The 20,950-nt window shown below is 39.6% G+C and overlaps 1 protein-coding gene across 3 annotated transcripts; it reads right to left on the bottom strand.

The window, feature by feature from the left end:
• On the bottom strand, nt 1-14,443 carry LOC117409595 (phosphopentomutase-like). Of its 3 annotated transcripts, XM_034015869.3 has the most exons (15): nt 14,344-14,362; nt 13,767-13,961; nt 11,668-11,835; nt 11,341-11,447; nt 10,772-10,856; nt 9,696-9,779; nt 9,179-9,372; nt 8,476-8,665; nt 8,095-8,192; nt 7,449-7,629; nt 7,235-7,328; nt 7,000-7,129; nt 5,170-5,359; nt 2,396-2,529; nt 1-1,307 (listed from the first exon to the last, which is right to left on the bottom strand). In XM_034015869.3, exons 2-15 carry the CDS (start codon nt 13,839-13,841, stop codon nt 1,205-1,207), a joined length of 1,833 nt encoding a protein of 610 aa, XP_033871760.3. In that variant the 5' UTR covers nt 13,842-13,961; nt 14,344-14,362; the 3' UTR covers nt 1-1,204. The 3 variants fall into 3 exon arrangements, with proteins under 3 accessions (XP_033871760.3, XP_033871761.3, XP_058862462.1); XM_034015870.3 differs by lacking the exon at nt 13,767-13,961 and having other exon boundaries at nt 14,344-14,443; XM_059006479.1 differs by lacking the exon at nt 14,344-14,362 and having other exon boundaries at nt 13,767-14,254.
• Nucleotides 14,444-20,950: the final 6,507 nt, after the last annotated feature.

Consider the following 20,950-nt stretch of genomic DNA (forward strand, 5'->3'; position numbering starts at 1 on the left):
TAATGTTTAAGCCATCTCTTTATTGAAATACATTTGTAAGGTTTAAGAATGATTAGCCTATGCTTTTCAGCAAGTTTAACAGAAAAAACGAGGTACACAGATCCACCCATCCAGTAAATTACAATTGTTTTCTATTCTTTGAAAAAGATTATACAGGCATAGTTTGAAAAACAAAAAAAAGACGCAAAAAATATGATTAAATTCAACAGGGTTTATTTTTAGCAGTGGCTTCCATGTGAGACAACTTGGACTTAACCAGTATAAGCACATAGCACACTGTTTAAATTAAAACGTCTTAAAAAGCATGTTTCACCCTTTTTTTATTTTTGTGACGAGAGTGAAATCATGTTAGCAACAACACACTTTAGGTGAGACAGTGGTACATAAATTACGACGAGGCAATATCTGTATACTGCACCTACAACTTTTCAGAACAGGACACCTCTGTCATGTTCAATGAAGTGGAATGAAGAAAGCTGATTAAGGCAAGTTTTGAGAACAGAAATGACTGTCCCTGCTATCCAAGGTTTATATATATTTGTAAACTGTATATATATTAACAGCTGCACCTTTCATAAAGCTAATGCTGTTACCAAAAATATGTACAGTACATTTAAAAAAAAAAACAAACTAATATATAATATTAATTATATAATATTAAAACGAGTTAAATAACATAAATCAAAAATTGGGAAGAGCCAAGGTTCACAACTACATTGTTAGTGCTTAATGTAAACGGCAGCAGTGCAGTATCTGTTTTAACTTGAAAAAGTAAAAAATAACCTAAAGATTTTGATCACAATGAGAGGGAGAGGCACTGCTTAAGATGCTCATGCTAATACGCTGGAAGAAATCGATTTGAAAGACTTCATTATCATACCTTGTTTGCTAAAATAATGATTTGCCATAAAAGAGAAAGACTGGAGGACATCATACAGAAGTTTAAACTGCCCTGGAGACTTCCGTTTGCTTGTGTTCTGTGTTCAAAGATCTATACCTGGTTAAAAAATTCAAAAATGTTACTTCAGCAACTCAAATGTGCCAGTATTATACAATATTTATGGTATATCAATTTGTTCTAGGCTGTTGAAATGTGCATTCAAAGTTTAAAATGCCCTCTACTGTGTATATATGCCATACTACACTTCTCAGTTACACGCTCAATGGTTTAAGGCTCTCCGTTTCTCTGTAGAATTACAGTACTCTACTGTGGCTGCGCTTTAAGATTATTCTTTTGTGGTTGAAAGAAATGTTCCACAATTGCATCCACCAAGCTGTTCAGTTCTACTTTTAGCTGCTCGGGGTCACTGTGAATAAAAACAAAAATGAGATATGTGTTAATCATTGAATTGTATGCTGATGGAATGAATTGAACCTATTTGTTACACAGTAGGAACAAACGTGCACAGCTGTATAGTACATCCGGTGCTGCACATACACCACTAAGTACCTAAATGTATTCATTCAAGGATGCCTATGTAGACATTTTTATATCTGGCTTATTTTACATTACCAGTTTGTTTTTCCTTTTAGACAAACATGGTGCAAGTGCTGCACAGGAATACATGCTATGGTACTGTACAGCTACGGCCAGAAGTTTGCATCACCTAGAATTTTAGGATTGAGACATACAAATATAAAAAAAACATATGAACATAATTTTTCATTTTCGTTAAGTATATGGAATACTAGAAAGCGTTATGTAAATCATTATGTTAATGTAACATTATTCAACAGGTTTCATTGTACTTTATGAAGCAAAATTGCTTAAATCTATAGGGGGATGCAAAACATTTGGCCACAGCTGTATATCTTGCCCTTCTTAGTTGAAGATTAGCGCCATCTAGGGATCTTGACAGCACTACTACTGTACAGTAATTTAAAAAAGAATACAGACAGGCACTTCCCCGGGGGAATCAGGATATCTCTGCTTGTGTACCATCAATAGTGTGGCCTTTAAACGAGAACGGAAAGCCATCTTGTAAGAATACAATCCTGAGAACTCTCAAAACAGCCAAACGCTAACCCTGGAACCTGCTCCTAGAAGGACCAGTTAACGAATCTTCAGAGCTCTGCTAAAATGCTGATTGACAGTTTTTCCAAAATGGAATACCTTCAGAACTACCTCTTATAATGACTGTGATTTGTTTAAGGTGAGTCCATGTTTGATAAAGTGGCATTACAAGCTATCTTGTTAATTCCAAACAGGCTGCATGCCATTCAATTACATTAACATGAAAGACATACCAAATGTACCGTAATACTCTACTATCAAGTATCAACGCTTTAACCCTTCACTGCCGAGCGAGGCTACAGCACTCAATCTGCTTTTACTGTACATTATAATAATTCAACGCTAACACATTGTCCCGAGGGATGGGTTTTATGGGCTAACCTGTTCCCGGGTGGTGCACAGAGCTCAGTGTAGTACTTGATTTTGGGTTCTGTTCCACTGGTCCTCATTGTAGCTACTCCACCATTAGAGAAGGTAAATGTTATCATCTGACTGCTCTTACTGGAAGGGAGCACCTGTACAATGCAGGACACATGCTCATTAACACATGTGCACAACACCATATTCATGTAGTATTTAACAAAGCATACATATTTATTAAGTTAAGTCTATTCAGGTATTCATAGTAAATACTGTCAATGTTTATATTATTATTATTATTATTATTATTATTATTATTATTATTATTATTATTATAATACAGTGGTGTATGCACAGTTTTCAAACAAACTTTTTTTTATTCAAAGCTGTCGTGGTTAAACTGAACACTGTTATATGAGGAGGAGGTTAAATGTCAGCAAAACTTGCAAAGAAAATGTACAAAATGAAATTTACTGGTTGCTTAAGTATTCAGCCCCTGAAGTCAGTACTTGGTAGAAGCACCTTTTGCAGCAATTACTGCTATGAGTCTTTTTGGATAGGTCTCTACTAGCTTTGCACATACATTTTTGCCCATTCTTCATGGGAAAATTGCTCCAGTTCTGATAAGTTTGTTGGGGATAGTCGATGGACTGCAATCTTCAAGTCTTGCCATAAATGTTTGATTGGATTCAAGTCAGGACTTTGACTGGGCCACTCAAGAACATTAATTCTCTTCTTGTTCTCCAGTGTGGTTTGGCTTTGTTCTTCGGGTCATTGCCCGGCTGAAATGAGAATTTCCACCCCAGTTTCTGAGTCTTTGCTGACTCAAATAGGTTTTCCTCAAGGATTCGCCTGTACTTTGCACCATCCATTCTCCCCTCTGTCCTGACAAGCTTCCCAGTCCCTACTGAAGAGAATCATCCCCATAACATGATGCTGCCACCACCATGCTTGACAGTTGGGATGGTGATGACTGGGTGATGTGCAGTGTTGGGCTTAGGCCAGACGTAACGCTTGGAATTTCGAAAAGTTAAATTTTTGTCTCGTCTGACCACAAAACCTTTTTCCACATGTCTGCAGTATCATCTACATGCTTTTTTGCAAACTCCATACGTGCTTTAAGATGAGGCTTTTTGAATAATTGCTTCTTTCTTGCCACCTGTCCATATAGGCCAGCTTTGTGTAGGGACCGGCTTATTGTTGATGTATGAACACTGACGCCCATCTCAGACACAGAACTTTGCAGATCTCTCAAGGTCATTGTTGGCTTCAGAGTGACATCCCGAACCAGTTTCCTGCTTGCCCAGCTGCTCAGTTTGGGAGGGTGACCTGATCTGGGTAGTGTCTGGGTGGTATGATGCATCTTCCACTTCTTAATGATGGACTTAACTGTGCTGAGAGGGATAATCAGCGCCTTTGAAATTCTTGTACCCTTCTCCTGCTCTGTGCCTCTCTACCACTTTATCCCTGACCTGACTTATTTCAAAAGCTCCTTGGTCTTCATGGTTGCTTTGTTGGATCACTATGAGTTGCAGCCTGAAAGTCTTTACATACCTGAGGGAAATTGTCTACAAGTTAAACCACTTTGAGTACACACAGGCTGAAACCATTTCACTAATTTTGTCACCTTTCAAACAAATCATTTGCACCTGAGCTGATTTAGGGCTGCAGTAGCAAAGGGGCTGAATACTTATGCTACTGAGATGAATCTGTTTTTCTCTGTAAATCTTATTTATATTCTATATGCATTTTTTAACTTTATCAATGTGGAGTAGTTTGTGTAGATTCTACATGTAAATTTGAAAGCATCGTGGAGTACGCTCAGGTGCCAACAAAATGTGAAAACTTTGCAGGGGGGTGAATACTTCTGCAAACCACTGTATATATTAAAAAAAAAAAAAAAAAAAAGGAACAGGGATTACTGATTTAAACCAAGTCAATTTGATGCGTGTATTTTTATTAACTTGACAATAGTTTCTGGAAATGTTAACCCTTTTGGCCCCTGAACTAAACAACTGTTGCTGTAATCTGGAAAAACTGCTTGGTTTTTGTTTAATTTTACACAGGCATGAAACCATATTTGACAGAGAAGATTTGTCTTCAACTGTCAGTGAAAGTTGGTGCAGCAAATTGGATCAGTCACCTCATAAAAATAAGCGCTGAAAGTCACTGCCTGCCAAATGAAATCGTGTTCTGGTAGGCATGCCAAACTTCTTTTCTATTAAGTCTAGCTCCATTCAGCAATAATCCAATTTTGTAAAACAGTCCTTTATTGGAAAATGGATTATGCAAGGACCATAAGCACTATCCATTTTAGGACAAAGAAAAGCTTCACATTACTGTTTATTGGACTGGCACCTCAATTTTCTGTTTGCTCAGTACTAAACATAGGAATAACAAACTAGAAAACTATTTTCTTCTTTGACAAATGCCATTTTAAGAAGAAAAATGTTTTTTGTGAACACGCGGCCTCATAGTACATGAAGGCAAACTAATGGTTGTTTGAAGCAATGCTCTAATGTAATAATTAACCTGACTGTATCGTAGATGCTTATCGTAACATACATAAATTCTACTTCTAACCATTTTTAATTAAAGGTCAGGGCCAAGGGCACCCAACACATTGATCAATGGTGTTATACCTGAAGTTTATGAAACAAACTTGAGTCATCCATTATACCACAGAAGGTCTTCAACCACAATGCAAGAAAGATGATAGCAGAAAAGAAAGAGCAGCTTGCCAAAGTTTTCGTTAAATGCTGCACGGTAGAGTACTGTCAAAACACTGCACTTACTGCTTTCTTGTTGGCTTGACTGCTGTCATAGCCAGTTGTTAAATCTCTTACTCCGCATACTTCAAAGCCTCCACATGTTCTGGGGTATGTGTTTTCTCCTTCAAAATTTCGCAGCCTTTCAAATAATTGTTTGATAGTCTTTGAATCGTGGCAGATGAAGTAGGAGGCCTTGGTAATATGGTAGCCGTACCTGTTAGAGATAAGGGGGAAAAGATTGTCTTTAATTATATATATACACACACACACACAGAATTCTTAAAAAAAATAACAAGTTTACTGCACTGTGTTTACTTTTCTTCCTACACACCTGATGGGCTTTTGTCCGAAACGTACGGAAATAAATGATTATATATATATATATATATATATATATATATATATATATAGTGTTTTAATCTAAAACTATATGTAAATATGGTAAATAGCAAACTAGGATGTAGTATGGGGCAAACTGTAATTACTGTATGTGTCTAGATAATAGATTCAAATTATATCAAAAGATGTGGATGGAAGTATGCTACTAACCAAACACATTGAGTGCCTTCATTTAACTGAGCCAGTAAAACACAGATATAATGATATAAGTTTTATTGGGAATAATACTTACTGTATTAATTTAATTGCTGAAGATGTGCAATGCCAGCCACCTTCTCATGCGTTATGTATACGGGTCAGCTACACAATGTATACTGGGTACAATTCCACTGACAGTTGAAATTGGTTTAGTTTGCTCGGGGCTGGAACTTGGGGTGTGTTTTTCAACGTGTATAGTAGTGTTCTTAAACATTCTATTGAGTGCATATTAGCTACTTGCATAGCAGAGTGTTCTTGAAGCTATGAAGATTTCTACTGAATAAAAACTACTCTGTTGAGACACAATTAACAAGAGTCTGTGCATTTTTCTGCACAACTACACCTATAGGTTAGCAACCCTAAAATCGAAAGACAACAAGAACACGCTTGACCACAAAGTGTTATAAATTACACAACACGATTTTTTCTAATCCGATAATACCTTGGCAACTATTGTGTTTTATTATTTTTTTTTTATTTTACTGGATTGCTGCATTTAAATGTCAGGTCAGGTGTATTAAGAAAAGCAATATCACATTTGCTAATTTACAAAAAACGTAATACCTTAAGTTTAAAAATACCTTAAGGTTTTACATGTTGCTTTGTTTACGTACTATTCTGATACAGCACGTTGTACGTTGAGAGGTTTGATGCCTTTATGGAGGGCCGGTCATCCTCGAGTACATTTTTGTATGCAGAAAACGATCTTTCTGTGTCAACACTTTGCTGTTTTGTTCATTTTTTAAATGTTCTGCAATGTGGCAAAGTATTGATTAGTGTGAACGGCTAAATTAAGACAAAGTAAGACAACGTAGCTAGTTCAACATCATTAGGGCAACCGTGAAAAAAGTGTTTGTTTTATTTTGGTTGAGATGGAGTCAAATCACGTACACCAACAAAATTCAACAAAAATCTGTGACCAATCCCAGCCTCAACTGTCATTATTACCAAGACGACAACAACAATAACTACAGCAGTATAAATATTTCCAAGGAGGGATTATTTGCCATATTACCTCAGCCGGACTATGCCTGGATTTAAATTCCCATCAGAATGATTTAAAAGCTTAGTCTTTAACCTTTCAGCACTGAGGCAGCGAAATGCTGACCACCTCAAAGGTTGTTAGTTGCATTAACTGTGCCAATTTCAACCCACCCTAACACACAATAAAGCAATTCTATTCTGAGAAGTACCGCAGCTTAAATTGTGCAACATACACTTCTTGTTTTTAAAGCACGCAGTGTGACTAAGACTTACTCTTCGTAGATTGCTTTCAGCTGCTGGGACAGGGTCACATTCCTGTTTGCAAGATAGCTGGACAGCTCTGCAGTTACAGCAGCGGCACTGACACCATCTTTATCAAGAACAGAAGGGCTGCACATATATCCTGTAGGAACACAAAAGCAGAAAAGCACAAAATGCTGTTAAAATATGCCAGGTTTCACAAGGGTAGCACATGGTCTTTTTAGGAAAAAGTACTGAATTGCACTACCTATAGCCTCTTCAAAAGCAAAGAGAACAGTCTTCCTCTGGTCCAAGAGCTGCTTCGCTCGGTTTCCCATCCACTTAAACCCTGTCAATGTTTCCTAATTAAACACAATAAATAATATCAGTCGTTAGCTAAGGGAAGTGAATGCAACATTTCTAATATTGTTTAAACAAGCTTGTTTGAGGGTAAATATGTGAAAATGGCTGAACTCCAGTACCTCAAAGTGGAATCCCTCTTTCAGCGCAATGGCTCTGAGGATTTTTGAAGACACTGTGCTGGCCAGCATGTAGACGTCCTTTAAAGCACAAGGGTCTGTGTTCTGCTCTTTCCAACAGGTGAAGATCCACCAGCCTAACAAGGTACCTAACTCATTTCCTGAGAACACTTTCCACTCTCCACTTTAAATACATAACAAAGAAATTATACAGTAATTATACATACTTGAGAATGTGACAATGATATCACACGAAGTACTAGTACCAGGGTTGGGGTACATTCCTGTTTTTCAATTCCAAATTCCATGACTAATTCCTGTTTAAAATTCCATTCCACTTTAATGAATTCCAACACATCATTGATCAAAACTGGAATTAGCAGTATTCTGTTAAAATGAGCTTCTCACAATGGCAACAAATTGCTTTAATTGAAGTCACTGTTAGTCAGTTAAATTGGCTTCAAATGAAAGCAGTTGGGAGAATAACAACAATTATGTCTCTAAAATATCAATTCTAATTCTTTCAAAGGAAATTGATTTTAAAAAGGAACTGGAACTGAAAAACAGGAATTGAACCCAACCCTGACTAGTACTGTACTGCAGGTGCCACCAATGTTATGTAGTAACCAGGAAAGTCATTCAGGGTTACCAGTCTTGTTTCTCAGCTACTGCAAGGCGATCAGCATCAGGGTCATTTGCCAGAACAATTTTAGCTCCTTCTTTGTCCGCCAACGCAAAAGACAACGTCTGCACACAAAAAAAAAAGTTTTTTTTTTTTTTTTAATTCAATGGAAGATGTTATGTAGTATTCTGCTTCTATACCAAGTACAATATATGGAAAATAAAGTATGTCTACACTTAATTCAGGGAAATACTTGATATAAAAGCAGCATCACTTAGAACAGTCTGACTAATTCTGTTGTTGAATTTGCTAACATACTGTACATGTTTTGAATTAGACTCTGGCTGGTATTCGTTTGTTGGCTAAGCCCCATGAATCTACAATAGAGAAGAATAAGGTAGAATCTACCAGCACGTCTTTGCCTTCCTCAGGGTTAGGGTACTTCACAGTTGAGAACTCTGGATCTGGATCTTTCTGCTCTGCAACTGCCAATGGTGGGGCAAAGTCAAATGCCTTGAAAGCTGACTGAACAAATGTGTGTCCTACTCCATGCACAGATGTGTGGACAAATTTAACTTCAGACGCCTTGTTAATTTCCCTGCAAGTACAAAATATGCAAACATTGTAAATTTAAAAAGTCACGCCGTCTACAGCAGTCTAGAACATTTTTGTGAATACTCAACTGTATTTTGAATTGAACATTTTGTATCATTCCATTCTATTTTGACATGTTGGTGTTTCACCCAAATTAAATGCATTCAATATATATTTAATTAAAATACAACTATCTATCTCAACATTTTGTGCATTGTACAATTCTAGTGCAAATCACTTGAGTACAAAGTTATAAAAAAGAAAACAGATATTAAAGAACTAAGATACTACTAAAATGTCTTGTTCCAGAGAATCCAAGGTTTCATTTAAACATGTATTCCGTTAAGTACCATTTTATGGTTTCAGTTTATGAAAGCACTCTTCATAAACTGCTTTCAGCTGCTGGGACAGATCACATGCTTGATTGTAAGGTAGCTTGAAAACTCTGCGGTAATAGAAGAGGCACTGACACCATCTTTATCAAGAACAGCAGGGCTGCACATCCATTTAAACATACCTGTGAAAGCAGTGTTTCTGTATATCCTGAAAATAATCCCTGTTGATGTCCGCATAAGGATCCTTTAAAAGAGGGCTGTCTTTAATGATAGTTTCATCCCAGGACTGAGGCCAGGGCTCCACGTTCTCTTCAATGGCACTGGCAATCCCTTTGTCATGTGGAGAGATGATCTGAGCTCCATTGGCCCAATAAACCTTGAAGGCAGCAAGAAGAATGCACAATGACTTTCACCACGGGAGGGCACCGTGCTGGATAATAAGTAACAAGTCACAGCATGACAGGTGAACTAAAGGCAGTGCCTTTACTTGAATGATTGAGAGCTCTAAATCAATGAGGTCTTGAATAGTAGCTTTAATTTCATTTAAACATCATACATGTGTGACATTTCAGTCAATGGATTGATTGAATTTCAGATTCAATGGCCACTTGGCATGGATCAACCATATTGCACAAACAGAAACCGAGGTTTGTTTGACTCACAACTATGTATTCCAGTTATTTTCATCAGAAGAAATACCTTGTAGCCATTGTCCTGTTTTGGATTGTGAGAAGCCGTCACCATAATCCCAGCACACAGACTCAGATGAGTCACTGTATATGGCTAAAAGAAAGGAACAGCATGCTATTACACTGTCAGGATTGAACCATACAGTCCATTGTACAACCATAGTGAATCTGTGGTACCATTGTAAAATGCAACAGGAGTTCCCATGGATCAGCCAATCAACTGTTAGTACTGTGAAAAAATACCAGTGATCATGGAGCTACATACACAGTAAGCGGTATACCTAGTTTTAAGAAATGCTCATACAAAGCACAAATTTGGCCAAGCAGTTTGCAAGGTGTAGTCTTCTGAGTCATGGTAAACTAAATAGTTAGCATGGAGAATAACATGTTGCAACAACTTTTCATGAAAACGCTAATCAAATTTAAGCAAGCAATTCTAAAGATGCAGCGTTCATTAGCCAAGAGGCAAGAATGCATGCAAAAGTCTCTGTTCTGACTGCAGGTGGCTGGGTGTTAAAGGGAGGTGGTTGAAGAGAATGTAGACCACTATACACGGAGCTTGTCAATCTGTCTGTCACACTCTACAGAGTGAAAATAAGAACTCAGAATTGTCACCAATTTTCTCTTAACTGTTAATTGTATATATATTTTAACCTAATATCACTAATGAGGTACCACTGTATTATTATTTACTGCCAATGGTCACCTTATACTGGAATGTAGTCTGAATCAGAGTCCACACACTGTAGCAGAAGCAGCACGATATCTAACGCATGTTTAACCAGTATTCAACATGCATTAGATATTAAGGAAATATTTCAGTTTCTAACTGCAATTCTGAACTTCAGGTTGGTGTGTATGTGTGTGTAGGGAGGCAGGTTGTGGACCAGAGGATATGGAATGTGATTCTGGAGGAGAAAGCCAGTGTTTTATGGTTTCAAAAACTATACTGGCATATTTTCTGTGCGCTTTGATTGCAAATGGCTTGCGATTATAAAGACCCTCTGCATGAGAGTACATTGGTTATATAATGAAAGGCAAGCATCAATTACACATTCAAAGGGTAAAATAAAACAAATACAGTACCACAAATGGAGTTGGAGTGATGTCTGAGAAGAGATACACTGGAACTCCATGGCTGATGAAAACAGCTGCAGCTAACTTTGCAAACCTGGAGAAGCAATGCACAACACAGCATGTTAACCCTCAGTACCCAAGCCAAAAATAACATTGATTGTTCTTGGAGTGCAAACTGACTCCTTCAGATTAGGTGAGGTGGTTTACTCCCCAAGCAGTCCAGTCTCAATGCCCATCCAAACCTTGCCTCTCTTTATATTTAGACTGCGAAGGAGGTGGTGGTTTGGGGATGGAGACAATTTAAAACCACCTTGTGTCCCAAGCCAGAACTGGTAACCTAAACAGTTTATCATTATGCCTTCACATTCAACCATTGACAGGATAAGAAGTAAGTTTACTGTTTGTTAAGTTAAATTAGTTAAGTTTAGTGTTGTTAATACAAAAATGGCTACAGCATACTACAAATCTACATTTATGATTCAGGGAGACAGAAGTGTGGTTTGGAATCCATCAATGTAATTCTATTGTATGCTGTTAAACCAGCGTATAAGTCAGGTAGTAAAAGAACAATGAAATACCTAATGCTGCTGCTTCCACTTGGAGGGTGGGCTCGAGCATCAAATCCAATAACGACTCCTCTTTCCTCCAGGTCTGGGAAATTCTTCTCCAAGTAACTGCAAAAGCCCTACAAGAAGAACGGCATATTTTACAAGTTGCAAAAAACCAACCTACTATTAACATATTAAAAAAAAAAAGTTTTTCTTTAATTTGTAGTACATATATATCCAAAAACCTTAGCTGAAGAATCACCAAATTTGTTAAATTCTAGTGACCCGCAATGTGACATCACAAAGCACAAATGATGTCCGAGGGCCACATGAACAGCAAAAAGAGGCTGACTGTACCTGTGTTGTCTGGATGATGGTCAGGTCGTTCATTCGGGATGTTCCTGCACCCATGGCTGCCCTGAGGCCTGCAGTTCCGAACTCCATCCGGGAGCCGAAGGAAACTCGAAGCTCCTCCACATTGCCCTCAGCCACCAGCTGCTGAACTGTCTCAGACGTTTTGGGGTTCTGCAACAACAGAACAGAAAATATGAGGCGTTTTTGTGAAGAAATACAAAAATACACCGAAAAGAACATCATCATGTGTTAAAACATAGAAATTCACTAAAATACATACAAATGAGTACTGAGATTTTAGGTGTTTAATGTCCAACAGCAGCTTTTACTGAGTGATTGACAAATACGAGTCAGTCACAGAATACACCCGTGTATCAAATATGACAAAGAGAGACAGTCACAGAATACACCCGTGTATCAAATACGACAAAGAAAATCTGTCACAGAATACACCTGTGTGTCAAACATAACAAAGAGACAGTAACAGAATACACCTGTGTGTCAAATATGATAAAGAGAGACAAAGTCACTGAATACACCCGTGTGTCAAATATGACAAAGAAAATCAGTCACAGAATACACCTGTGTGTCAAACATGACAAAGACAGACACAGTCACAGAATACATCAGTGTATCAAATTTGAAGGCAGTGAATGAAACCAAAAAGTTATATGGCCACTGCCAAAGTCAACATTCCATTTTTATTACACAAAATGTATACTTGACTGCACACAACCAAAGGAACCATGTACTGACCTGCAGTTTTAAGTGTGACACCTTGGTTTATGACAGTTACCTGTTGAGCAGAGTTCAAACACATCAAGGGGTTTAACATTTGGGCTCTGAAAATGTGGTCTCCAGAAAGCATGAACTCCAAAGAACAGGTATGGGTTCACCTTGCCAGACAACACCAACGCTGGAGAGACCTTGATGTGATCAATGATTCCTTGCTCAGGCAACGTCAGGCACTAAGTTTCCATGCTCATTTCAAAGCTGTACAGCATTTAATGACCTTTGTGTTATGTATTTAACCAGATTACACTGTAGATCACAAAATAACAACTGGCATACTTAATGCCTCTCTTTAAAATGAATAAATAAATAAATAAATAAAATAAAAACGTATTCCTTCGAATTTAAGAAGCCATCGAACTTAAGACGCAGCCCAAATTTCCCACCATCAATTTGAGGAAAAAAATAAAACATCTAATAAATATACATTTACAAAGATACAACCTCAATTAAGTTAGTAGATAGTATGCTATCCATGACAGAGCAGTACAGTTATGCGCTGCTTCTCATTTCCAGTAGTGATTATTCACACCTGTTTTTCTCCCAGTTTGTCAACTGGGGTATTATTTGACATATCGAAAAATACAGAGGTCGGATCTGCATTTCCAATCTGTCCAAGCTGGTACTGTTTGTTAGAAACGCTGAAATTGTAAAAGTTTCTCTTTGAATTCCTCAGGACGCTAATGACGCTTCTTTGAAAATGGCTGTATGTCATCACCGATGATTCAGATCGGGCAGTAACGTTTCTGTTCTCTTGGCAGTCAGTCACATTGCTGTTTGTATTCTTTTGATGGCAACTTTAATTTGGCAACACTATACTGTACTTGAATTTAAGACGCAGGCTGTTTTGAGCAGCAAAAAATTGTTTAAAAAGCGTGTCTTAAAAGGAAAATGAAAACTAAATTAGGGGTGCTAGGTTCAGTTGTGTCTACTTTGATATGCACTATAGATATGGATTTCAATAAATTACAATTTTGGAAATGTTAACATTAAATACCAAGATATGCACATTTGACATGGGCAGTATTATCCCATCTCTGTAATGCTGCCTTTAAGACACAGGTGTAAGTGTAACCCCAATTCTCAATCATTGTTCTGATAAATTCTTCATCAGCAAGGACCAACGTTTTTGAGTAAATGTACAAACTGAACTATAACAACAACTATTATTACTATTATTATTATTATTATTATTATTATTATTATTATTATTATTATTATTATTATTATTATTAAATACAAACGGTTCTATATTTGTTTGATCGTGCTCGCGTTACTCGTGTGATGATGACAGCCCTGCCTTGGCTCACCTTATCGTGTTTCAACCATTGCTTGATTGCCTGATCCAGCTTTTCTTCGCCAGTGTTAGGGCTGTTTTCGCCCATGTTGCCTTTTCACACTGGTGAACGCTCCTCAACACTTGCTTTACTGTCGCTTGACACGAGCACTCCAAACAGCACCCGCTTGCCTAGCAGCAGCTTTCAGTAATACAGACACTGGATCACCTGGAAATGAAGAACGCAAGGGGCGGAAGCAGCATCATTATATTATGGGTGCGTTCACCGAGATCATTCTTAGAAGATCATTGGCTAGGCTGGTCAGATTCTGCACAGAATTTATATCGGTGAGCGCACCCATTATCGTTGGCTGTATCGCCAGTTATATTAAGAGAACGAGATAGTAAACTCGGCTATTTTAACATTGGTAGTTCCGTCCTCGCTCGCGCGGGGTTGTGGGAAATAAGGAGTTCCGGAGAGCAGTTTTTCCAAGCTACAGAATGTGAAAGCTTGCTGCTTGCCTCAGTCTGAGCAGTCTCACGATAAAATGACTTCATATTTTACACGACTCAACTTGATTCATAGAGAGACACCCCTGCTTGACACTTACATATCACTATTAATACGATGAAATCATTTGTCTTTCCCGTCAACTACTTTATATCGCCCAAGTCCGTCCTGAAATTGGCTGCTGCTCATGCATAATCATGAGCACACTGCCTTGGAGGCGTGGCTTGCTTGTCAAGGGGTGGATGAGATCTCTGTATTTTCAATATTTTCCTATTATTACTGAAGGATTATTTGAATATTTTATATTATTCTGTGTCTTAATTTCTTAATATTTGTCATATTATGTAAGTTTAATGCTAGGGTTATTTCAAATTGGTTTGTATATCTATAAATTACTGAGTTATTTTGAGGGGACACCCTATTTGTGCATTACTAATATTGTTAGGTTTACATAATTCTTATATATATATATATATATATATATATATATATATATATATATATATATATATATATATATATATATATATAGGCCTAGCCAAAAACATTGTTTTCATTTGACACACACACCAAAAAAATCATGTTCAGATTTTAATCTACATAGTGGAATATCGTGATGGTGACAGTATAACATGATTAAATTACAATATAACATGATTAAATTATATCTAGCCTAATAATATAACAATTCGCTATCACTCTAATCACTAATCTGTAATCTCACTGAACTCTACTCTCCTCTCCAAATTTCTTGTCTCATCATCACGTTATTATATCTCATCCACCCCTTGACAAGCAAGCCACGCCTCCAAGGCAGTGTGCTCATGATTATGCATGAGCAGCAGCCAATTTCAGGACGGACTTGGGCGATATAAGGTAGTTGACGTGCCAGACAAATGCATTTTCATTTAACCAGAATAAGGAGCATGCATTTTCAAAAGAAATGTACTTCACAATTGTATGCAATTATCAGGTAAACAATTAAATGTATTACACTGTATACGCTACTGATAATTGCATAAAACAGTTACATTAGGCACATGAGCTCCGCTACGCTCCCCTGCCTCCAGAGCCCGCTCCTTCTCCACCCTTGCTCCGCAGTGGTGGAATGACCTTCCTACAGATGTCAGAACTGCCCAGTCCCTGACCACATTCCGGTGCCTCCTTAAGACTCACCTCTTCAAACAGCACCTGTAGAACTCCTCTGTTTGTATCCTGGGACACTATCACCCTTCATTTAAATGTGCTTTATTTTGCTCTTATCTGCCCCGTATTTTACTGCATTTAATCCTGTAATTCAGAATACTGTAATCTGCCAAGTGTTTAACCTGTAGTATTTTGTATTTAATCATATCCTGATGTAACTATCACTATTATCTGCTGTATTATTGAATTGTGGTTTGTCACACTTGTACTTTGCGTGAACAAAAGTTATTGTATTTCTTGCTCTTATTGTATTACTTGTATTGTAACACTTAATGTATTTGCTTACGATTGTAAGTCGCCCTGGATAAGGGCATCTGCTAAGAAATAAATAATAATAATAATAATACTTAACAAGAATCTAATGTAATATGACAACATGATGTGCTGCTGGAATTATTTAAAGCTGGATTTCAGTGTTTTAGACAAAGAGAAGGAGACGTGATACCTTTTATTGGACCAACTAAACAAAAATGAATCACGCTTTCAACACCTCATAGGTCTCTTCTCCAGGTGAAAGTTCGAAAGAGAGATTGATGTTTACAAATTTACATTTACAAGCTTGTGATACAGTATTGTTAGTTAGTCCAATAAAAGGTATCACATGTCTTTGTATTTGTCTATCATCTCTGGACTGATACGTCTCCCATTTCATCTATCAATGTGTGTCTCAATACAGTAGATATTGAACACTTCACCAGCCAAATTGTTTGTGTTCACAATTAGAAAAACAAGACCTTCAGCCCTCTAAAGGTTTTCTTGCCTTCATCTAAAGTTTTTTTTGGGGAGGATCTGGCAACACTGGAGACAGGCAACAAATGCATTTTAGTACAGTATTAACATGTAATAATTGTGTGATGTTTTTATTATCAGGTAAAAAAGAAAATAAAAAATAGATAGCTAGATAGTTAACTTTTCCGACGAGTGCTGTTTTTTTTTTTACCACTAGGCTAAAATATTTAAAAAAACGTATTACACAACAGGCTTCTTTATCTACCTACAAAGCACAGGGGTTTAAACCAAAATAGCTTTAGTGCATTATCTGGAAGTAAAGTCATTTGTTGCATGATCTTGGTTAGCAGTTTGTAAATAACTTATTTCATTTCTTTGAGTACTATTGGGATGATCTCATCCGGCCCAGGGGATTTGCTTATTTTAAGAGCTCCTAGTCCCTTTAACACTTCTGCCTCTGTTATGCTAAAGTTATTTAAAACTGGATAGTAACAGGTCGACATGTGGGGCATGTTGTCCATATCCTCCTTTGTAAAAATTTGTGAAAAGTAATCATTTAATATATTTGCTATTTTTTTTCTCTTCATCTATGATGTTGCTATTTGTATCTCTTAGACATTTTACTTCCTCCTTCAATGTTCTTTTGCTGTTATAATATTGGAAAAAACGTTTTGGAATTGGTTTTAGCCCCCTTAGCAATGTTCATTTCTATCTCTCTCTTGGCCTTTCTAACTTCCTTTTTGACTTGCGCTTGCAGTTTCAAGTACTCTCTCTGTGTACTTTGTTCTTGGTCCCTTTTAAACACTCTGTAAAGTGCCTTTTTTCTCTGAATATTTTTTTTAATTGATTTATGAAACCATTTTGGCCATTTTGTTTTAGATTTAGATTTGTCTACTTTTGGCATGTATTTGTTTTACGCCTGTAGTACTACATTTTTTAAAAATAGCCATCCTTTCTCTGTGGATATTTTCTGTTTTACTCCAATCTACTTCTGTTAGTCTCTGTTTCATTCCTTTATAGTTTGCCTTTTTAAAATTGTAAACCTTAGGTTTAGTTGTTACTTTTTTGGTTTTAAAAAGCACTTCAAATGAGACCATGTTGTGATCTGAGTTTGCTTGCCAATGGTTCTCTGACCTCTGTTTTGGTTATTCTGTCTTTGTTATTTGAAAAGACTAAATCAAAGCATGCCCCCCTACTCTAGTTGGTGCCTTGACAAATTGCGTTAGGAAGCAGTCATTTGTCATTTCTTGTCATTCGACTGTCGTACTCCCCACCGGGTTTTCCCATTTTATATGGGGGAGGTTGAAATCCCCCATTAGTATGGCTTCTCCTTTGCTACACGTATTTTTAATGTCATTGTATAATAGATTATTTTGCTTGGTATCTGAATTTGGTGGTCTATAGCATGCCCCTATTATTATGCCCTTTGAATTTTTGTCCATTATTCTGACCCATTCTGCGTTGTTTTTTTTCTTCAAAATTTAACACCTGGACTTCAAGAATGCCCCTCCGCCTCTTCTGTCCTGCCTGTCTTTCCTATACAGTGTGTACCCACTAATATTATATTTGTCTCCATCACTCTTGGATAACCAAGTTTATGTAACACCTATTACATCATAGTTACTTGTTAGTGCAGTAGCTTCAAGTTCTAACATTTTGTTTTTGAGACTTCTAGCATTTAGATAAATACATTTAATGGCTGTCTTACCTGAGTTGTTGCCCTTGTTTTGATGTAATTTCCTTTCTGTTTTTTTGTTGATTTGACCCCCCTTCCTTTCTAGTTTAAATGTTTCTGAACCTCCTTGAGGATCCTTTGTCCAAGTAGATTGGTTCCCTTTTTATTTAAGTGCAGTCCATCCTGCCTATATAGATAGTCCTTGTTGTAGAATGTGGTTCAGTGTTCAAGGAAGGTGAAGCCTTCCTGTGTGTACCACGATTTCAGCCATGCATTTGGATTATTTATTTCCAGCTGTCTGCATGGTCCTTTGCAAGGTGCTGGCAGTATCCCAGAAAATACCACAGTTTTGGTCTTGTCTTTTAATTTCCTTCCAAGCTCTCTGAATTTGTTTTGCAGAGATCTAGGTCTGTCCTTTCCAATGCTGTTTGTACCGATGTGGATGACTACTACTTTGAAATGTTCTGTATTTAGGTGAGGTGAATAAAGGAGCCTGTTGTGTAATAAGAATTTTTTATATTTTAGCCTACTGTTAAAAACACAGTAACCACTCTTGAGATCCAGAGGAGAACCAGGTGGATCCGGCTACCAGGTCCAGCGACTCATCCTTCTTGGTTACCTCGTTCAGCTGCATGTAGTTCACACAGAATCTCCACTCACCATTTTTCTTGGGCACCATCACCACTGGTGATGTCCACTAGGATTACCCGGGACGGCTGTGTTAGGGGGTGGCAGTCTCCGTGCTAGAGCACGCTGGCCCCAGGGGAGGGTTGAGTTTCCCCGGGACAGCTGTGCAGGTAATGGCCTCTGTGCTAGTGCACGCTGGCCCCAGGGGAGGGCTGAGTTTCCCAGGGACAGCTGTGCAGGTAATGGCCTCTGTGCTAGAGCACGCTGGCCCCAGGGGAGGGCTGAGTTTTCCCGGGACAGCTGTGCAGGTAATGGCCTCTGTGCTAGAGCATGCTGGCCCCAGGGGAGGGCTGAGTTTCCCTGGGACAGCTGTGCAGGTAATGGCCTCTGTGCTAGAGCACGCTGGCCCCAGGGGAAGGCTGAGTTTCCCCAGGACAGCTGTGCAGGTAATGGCCTCTGTGCTGGAGTACGCTGGCCCCAGAGGAGGAGCATTGGCTATTGTTACAGGGGTGCCCCGTCACTGGCTGTTTGCATGCGGTGAGCGAAGGAGTCCTGATTGCGGACCAGCTGTCACGGGGGTAGACCTCTCGGAGTAGGCTAACACCAGGGCCAGGTCCCCTTGTAAGTGTAATGTCCCTGTTTGGATATCCAGCTGACTGCCTGTGTAGCGCAGGAAGTCCAGGCCAAGATTGCAGGGGTCCTGGACTGTTGCTACCCAGGCGGAGTGGTGTACTATCTGGCCCGCCACCTGAATTGCCATTGTCCCCCTCCCCTTCATGGGCGTCAGTTCCCACGTAACTGTACGGAGTTGGACGGACATGGGCTCCAGTCAAACCCACTCTGGAACCACATTAGGACGCACCAGTGTCACGGTAGACCCAGTGTCGACCAATGCTGTGCATGGGACCCCTTCAGTCCTTTCTGGAATGTGGCAGAATTCCCAACCGAGGTCCTCCCGACAACGACACCAGCCCTCGTGGGGTGGAGTCAGCTGCTTCTGGTGGGATCGGACCCCCGGTTGTGCTGTTGGGCTTCTCTGGCTGGCGGCGCAACCGGGTTGGTATCGGTGTTGGAGACTCAGTGGGGGGCCCACGCTCTCTCTTTTCCATTTCCTGATGGCTGAGGTGATGGGGCACTGCAGCTGTAAGTGGCCTGGCTGACCACAGTTCCAACACAGGCATGCACGGGCCTGAGGTGCACGGGGGGACGGTGCTGACGTGGCCTGGATGAGGGCTACTATCTCTGGGAGCCAGGCAGAGATGAGCTGGCTGGCCTCAGTCTCCTCCTCACGGGGCTGGGCAAGGCATTATTGGGGTCAGGGTACCCCCTGCTCCCTCATCAGCCGTCACTTTCTCCCACGCTTGGGCCAAGCGGAGTGCGGCCTGCAGAGTCAGGGGTCGCAGTGGCCTCAGATGTTTCTTCAGCTCCCTTGGCCTCAGTGCTTCCACAAATTGTAGGCGTGCCTGCTCTTCCTGTTCAGCAAGTGTGGAGAACGTGTAGGCTCCCTCTCGAGCTCTGAGGCCAACCTAGCCAGGCTTTCTCCCTTCCGGCACAAGTCGCCCTAATCAGAGTTTCAGGCCCTCGGGGTCGGATAACTTGTCGAACTGTCTCGCCAGTGCTTCAGTCAGGGCCTGGCAGCTTCCCAGGCAGTCAGGGGAGAGGTTCAGGAGGACAAGCTGCACCGCACCCCTCAGCGCAGCCGGCTGACCTTCTCGCTGTCGGTCCAGCCATGCAACTGTGCCAATATTGTAAGCTGCATGGCAAAGGCCTCCCAACGGCCTGTCCCATCAAACCCCGGAATCTTCACATCACTGGGCCGTGTTGTCGTTCTAGTCCTCCTCACAGCCTCTTCACCTCCCACTAGCTGTTCTACCCTCCTGCGATTGGGGCTTACAAGGTTGTTTTGATGTTGGGATATGGGTGCCGCCATTACTGTTTACATTTCCAGGTCTTTCCGCACATTGCACTGAAGTCACAGCCTCGGTCGCACCGTCCTCTGCGTCCTCCGCGTCCTCATGTCACCCCGCCTTGTGTGTTGACGTCACCTTCTCTGATCTCATCTGGTCTTGTGAATCGCTGACTCTCCTCCCCCTTGTACCATCTTGGGCCCAGCTCTTGCACATCACTTGGTTACATTTTTCAGCTCAGTAACAAGTTGTTCCAGTCCCTGCCGCAGACGAAATGCCCCCCTCTGCCTTCACTCTCACAGGTGTGCGCTCCATAATCCCACAGCTAACACCAGGGTAATGTTTTGTGAGAATGAAGACAGACAGAGACAGAGATTGCAGTTCTTGAATTCACAGTTTATCATTTACAGGTATTTATTTAGTCACTGTCAGCCGTGACCCACGCCTCCAAAACAATGAGCCTCGCTGGTTAATGATGTCCCTCTTTCAAGTGTACTACTGGATTTAACAAACTCTTTTGGCTTCTCTCTCTCCCGAGAACCAAACCCTTCTGCCATTTTTAC

The sequence above is a fragment of the Acipenser ruthenus genome, chromosome 2, assembly GCF_902713425.1.
Source record: "Acipenser ruthenus chromosome 2, fAciRut3.2 maternal haplotype, whole genome shotgun sequence".
NCBI lineage: Eukaryota > Metazoa > Chordata > Actinopteri > Acipenseriformes > Acipenseridae > Acipenser > Acipenser ruthenus.

What these genes read in the sequence shown, in the direction of transcription:
- LOC117409595 (XM_034015869.3), bottom strand. Translation starts at nt 13,841, where the DNA reads ATGGGCGAAAACAGCCCTAACACTGGCGAAGAAAAGCTGGATCAGGCA. An exon ending in AGTGGAAGCAGCAGCATTAG is followed by an intron (nt 10,857 to 11,340) that starts GTATTTCATTGT and finishes TTGCTTCTCCAG; the next exon opens with GTTTGCAAAGTTAGCTGCAG. An exon ending in TGTGCACCACCCGGGAACAG is followed by an intron (nt 1,308 to 2,395) that starts GTTAGCCCATAA and finishes TTTTATTCACAG; the next exon opens with TGACCCCGAGCAGCTAAAAG.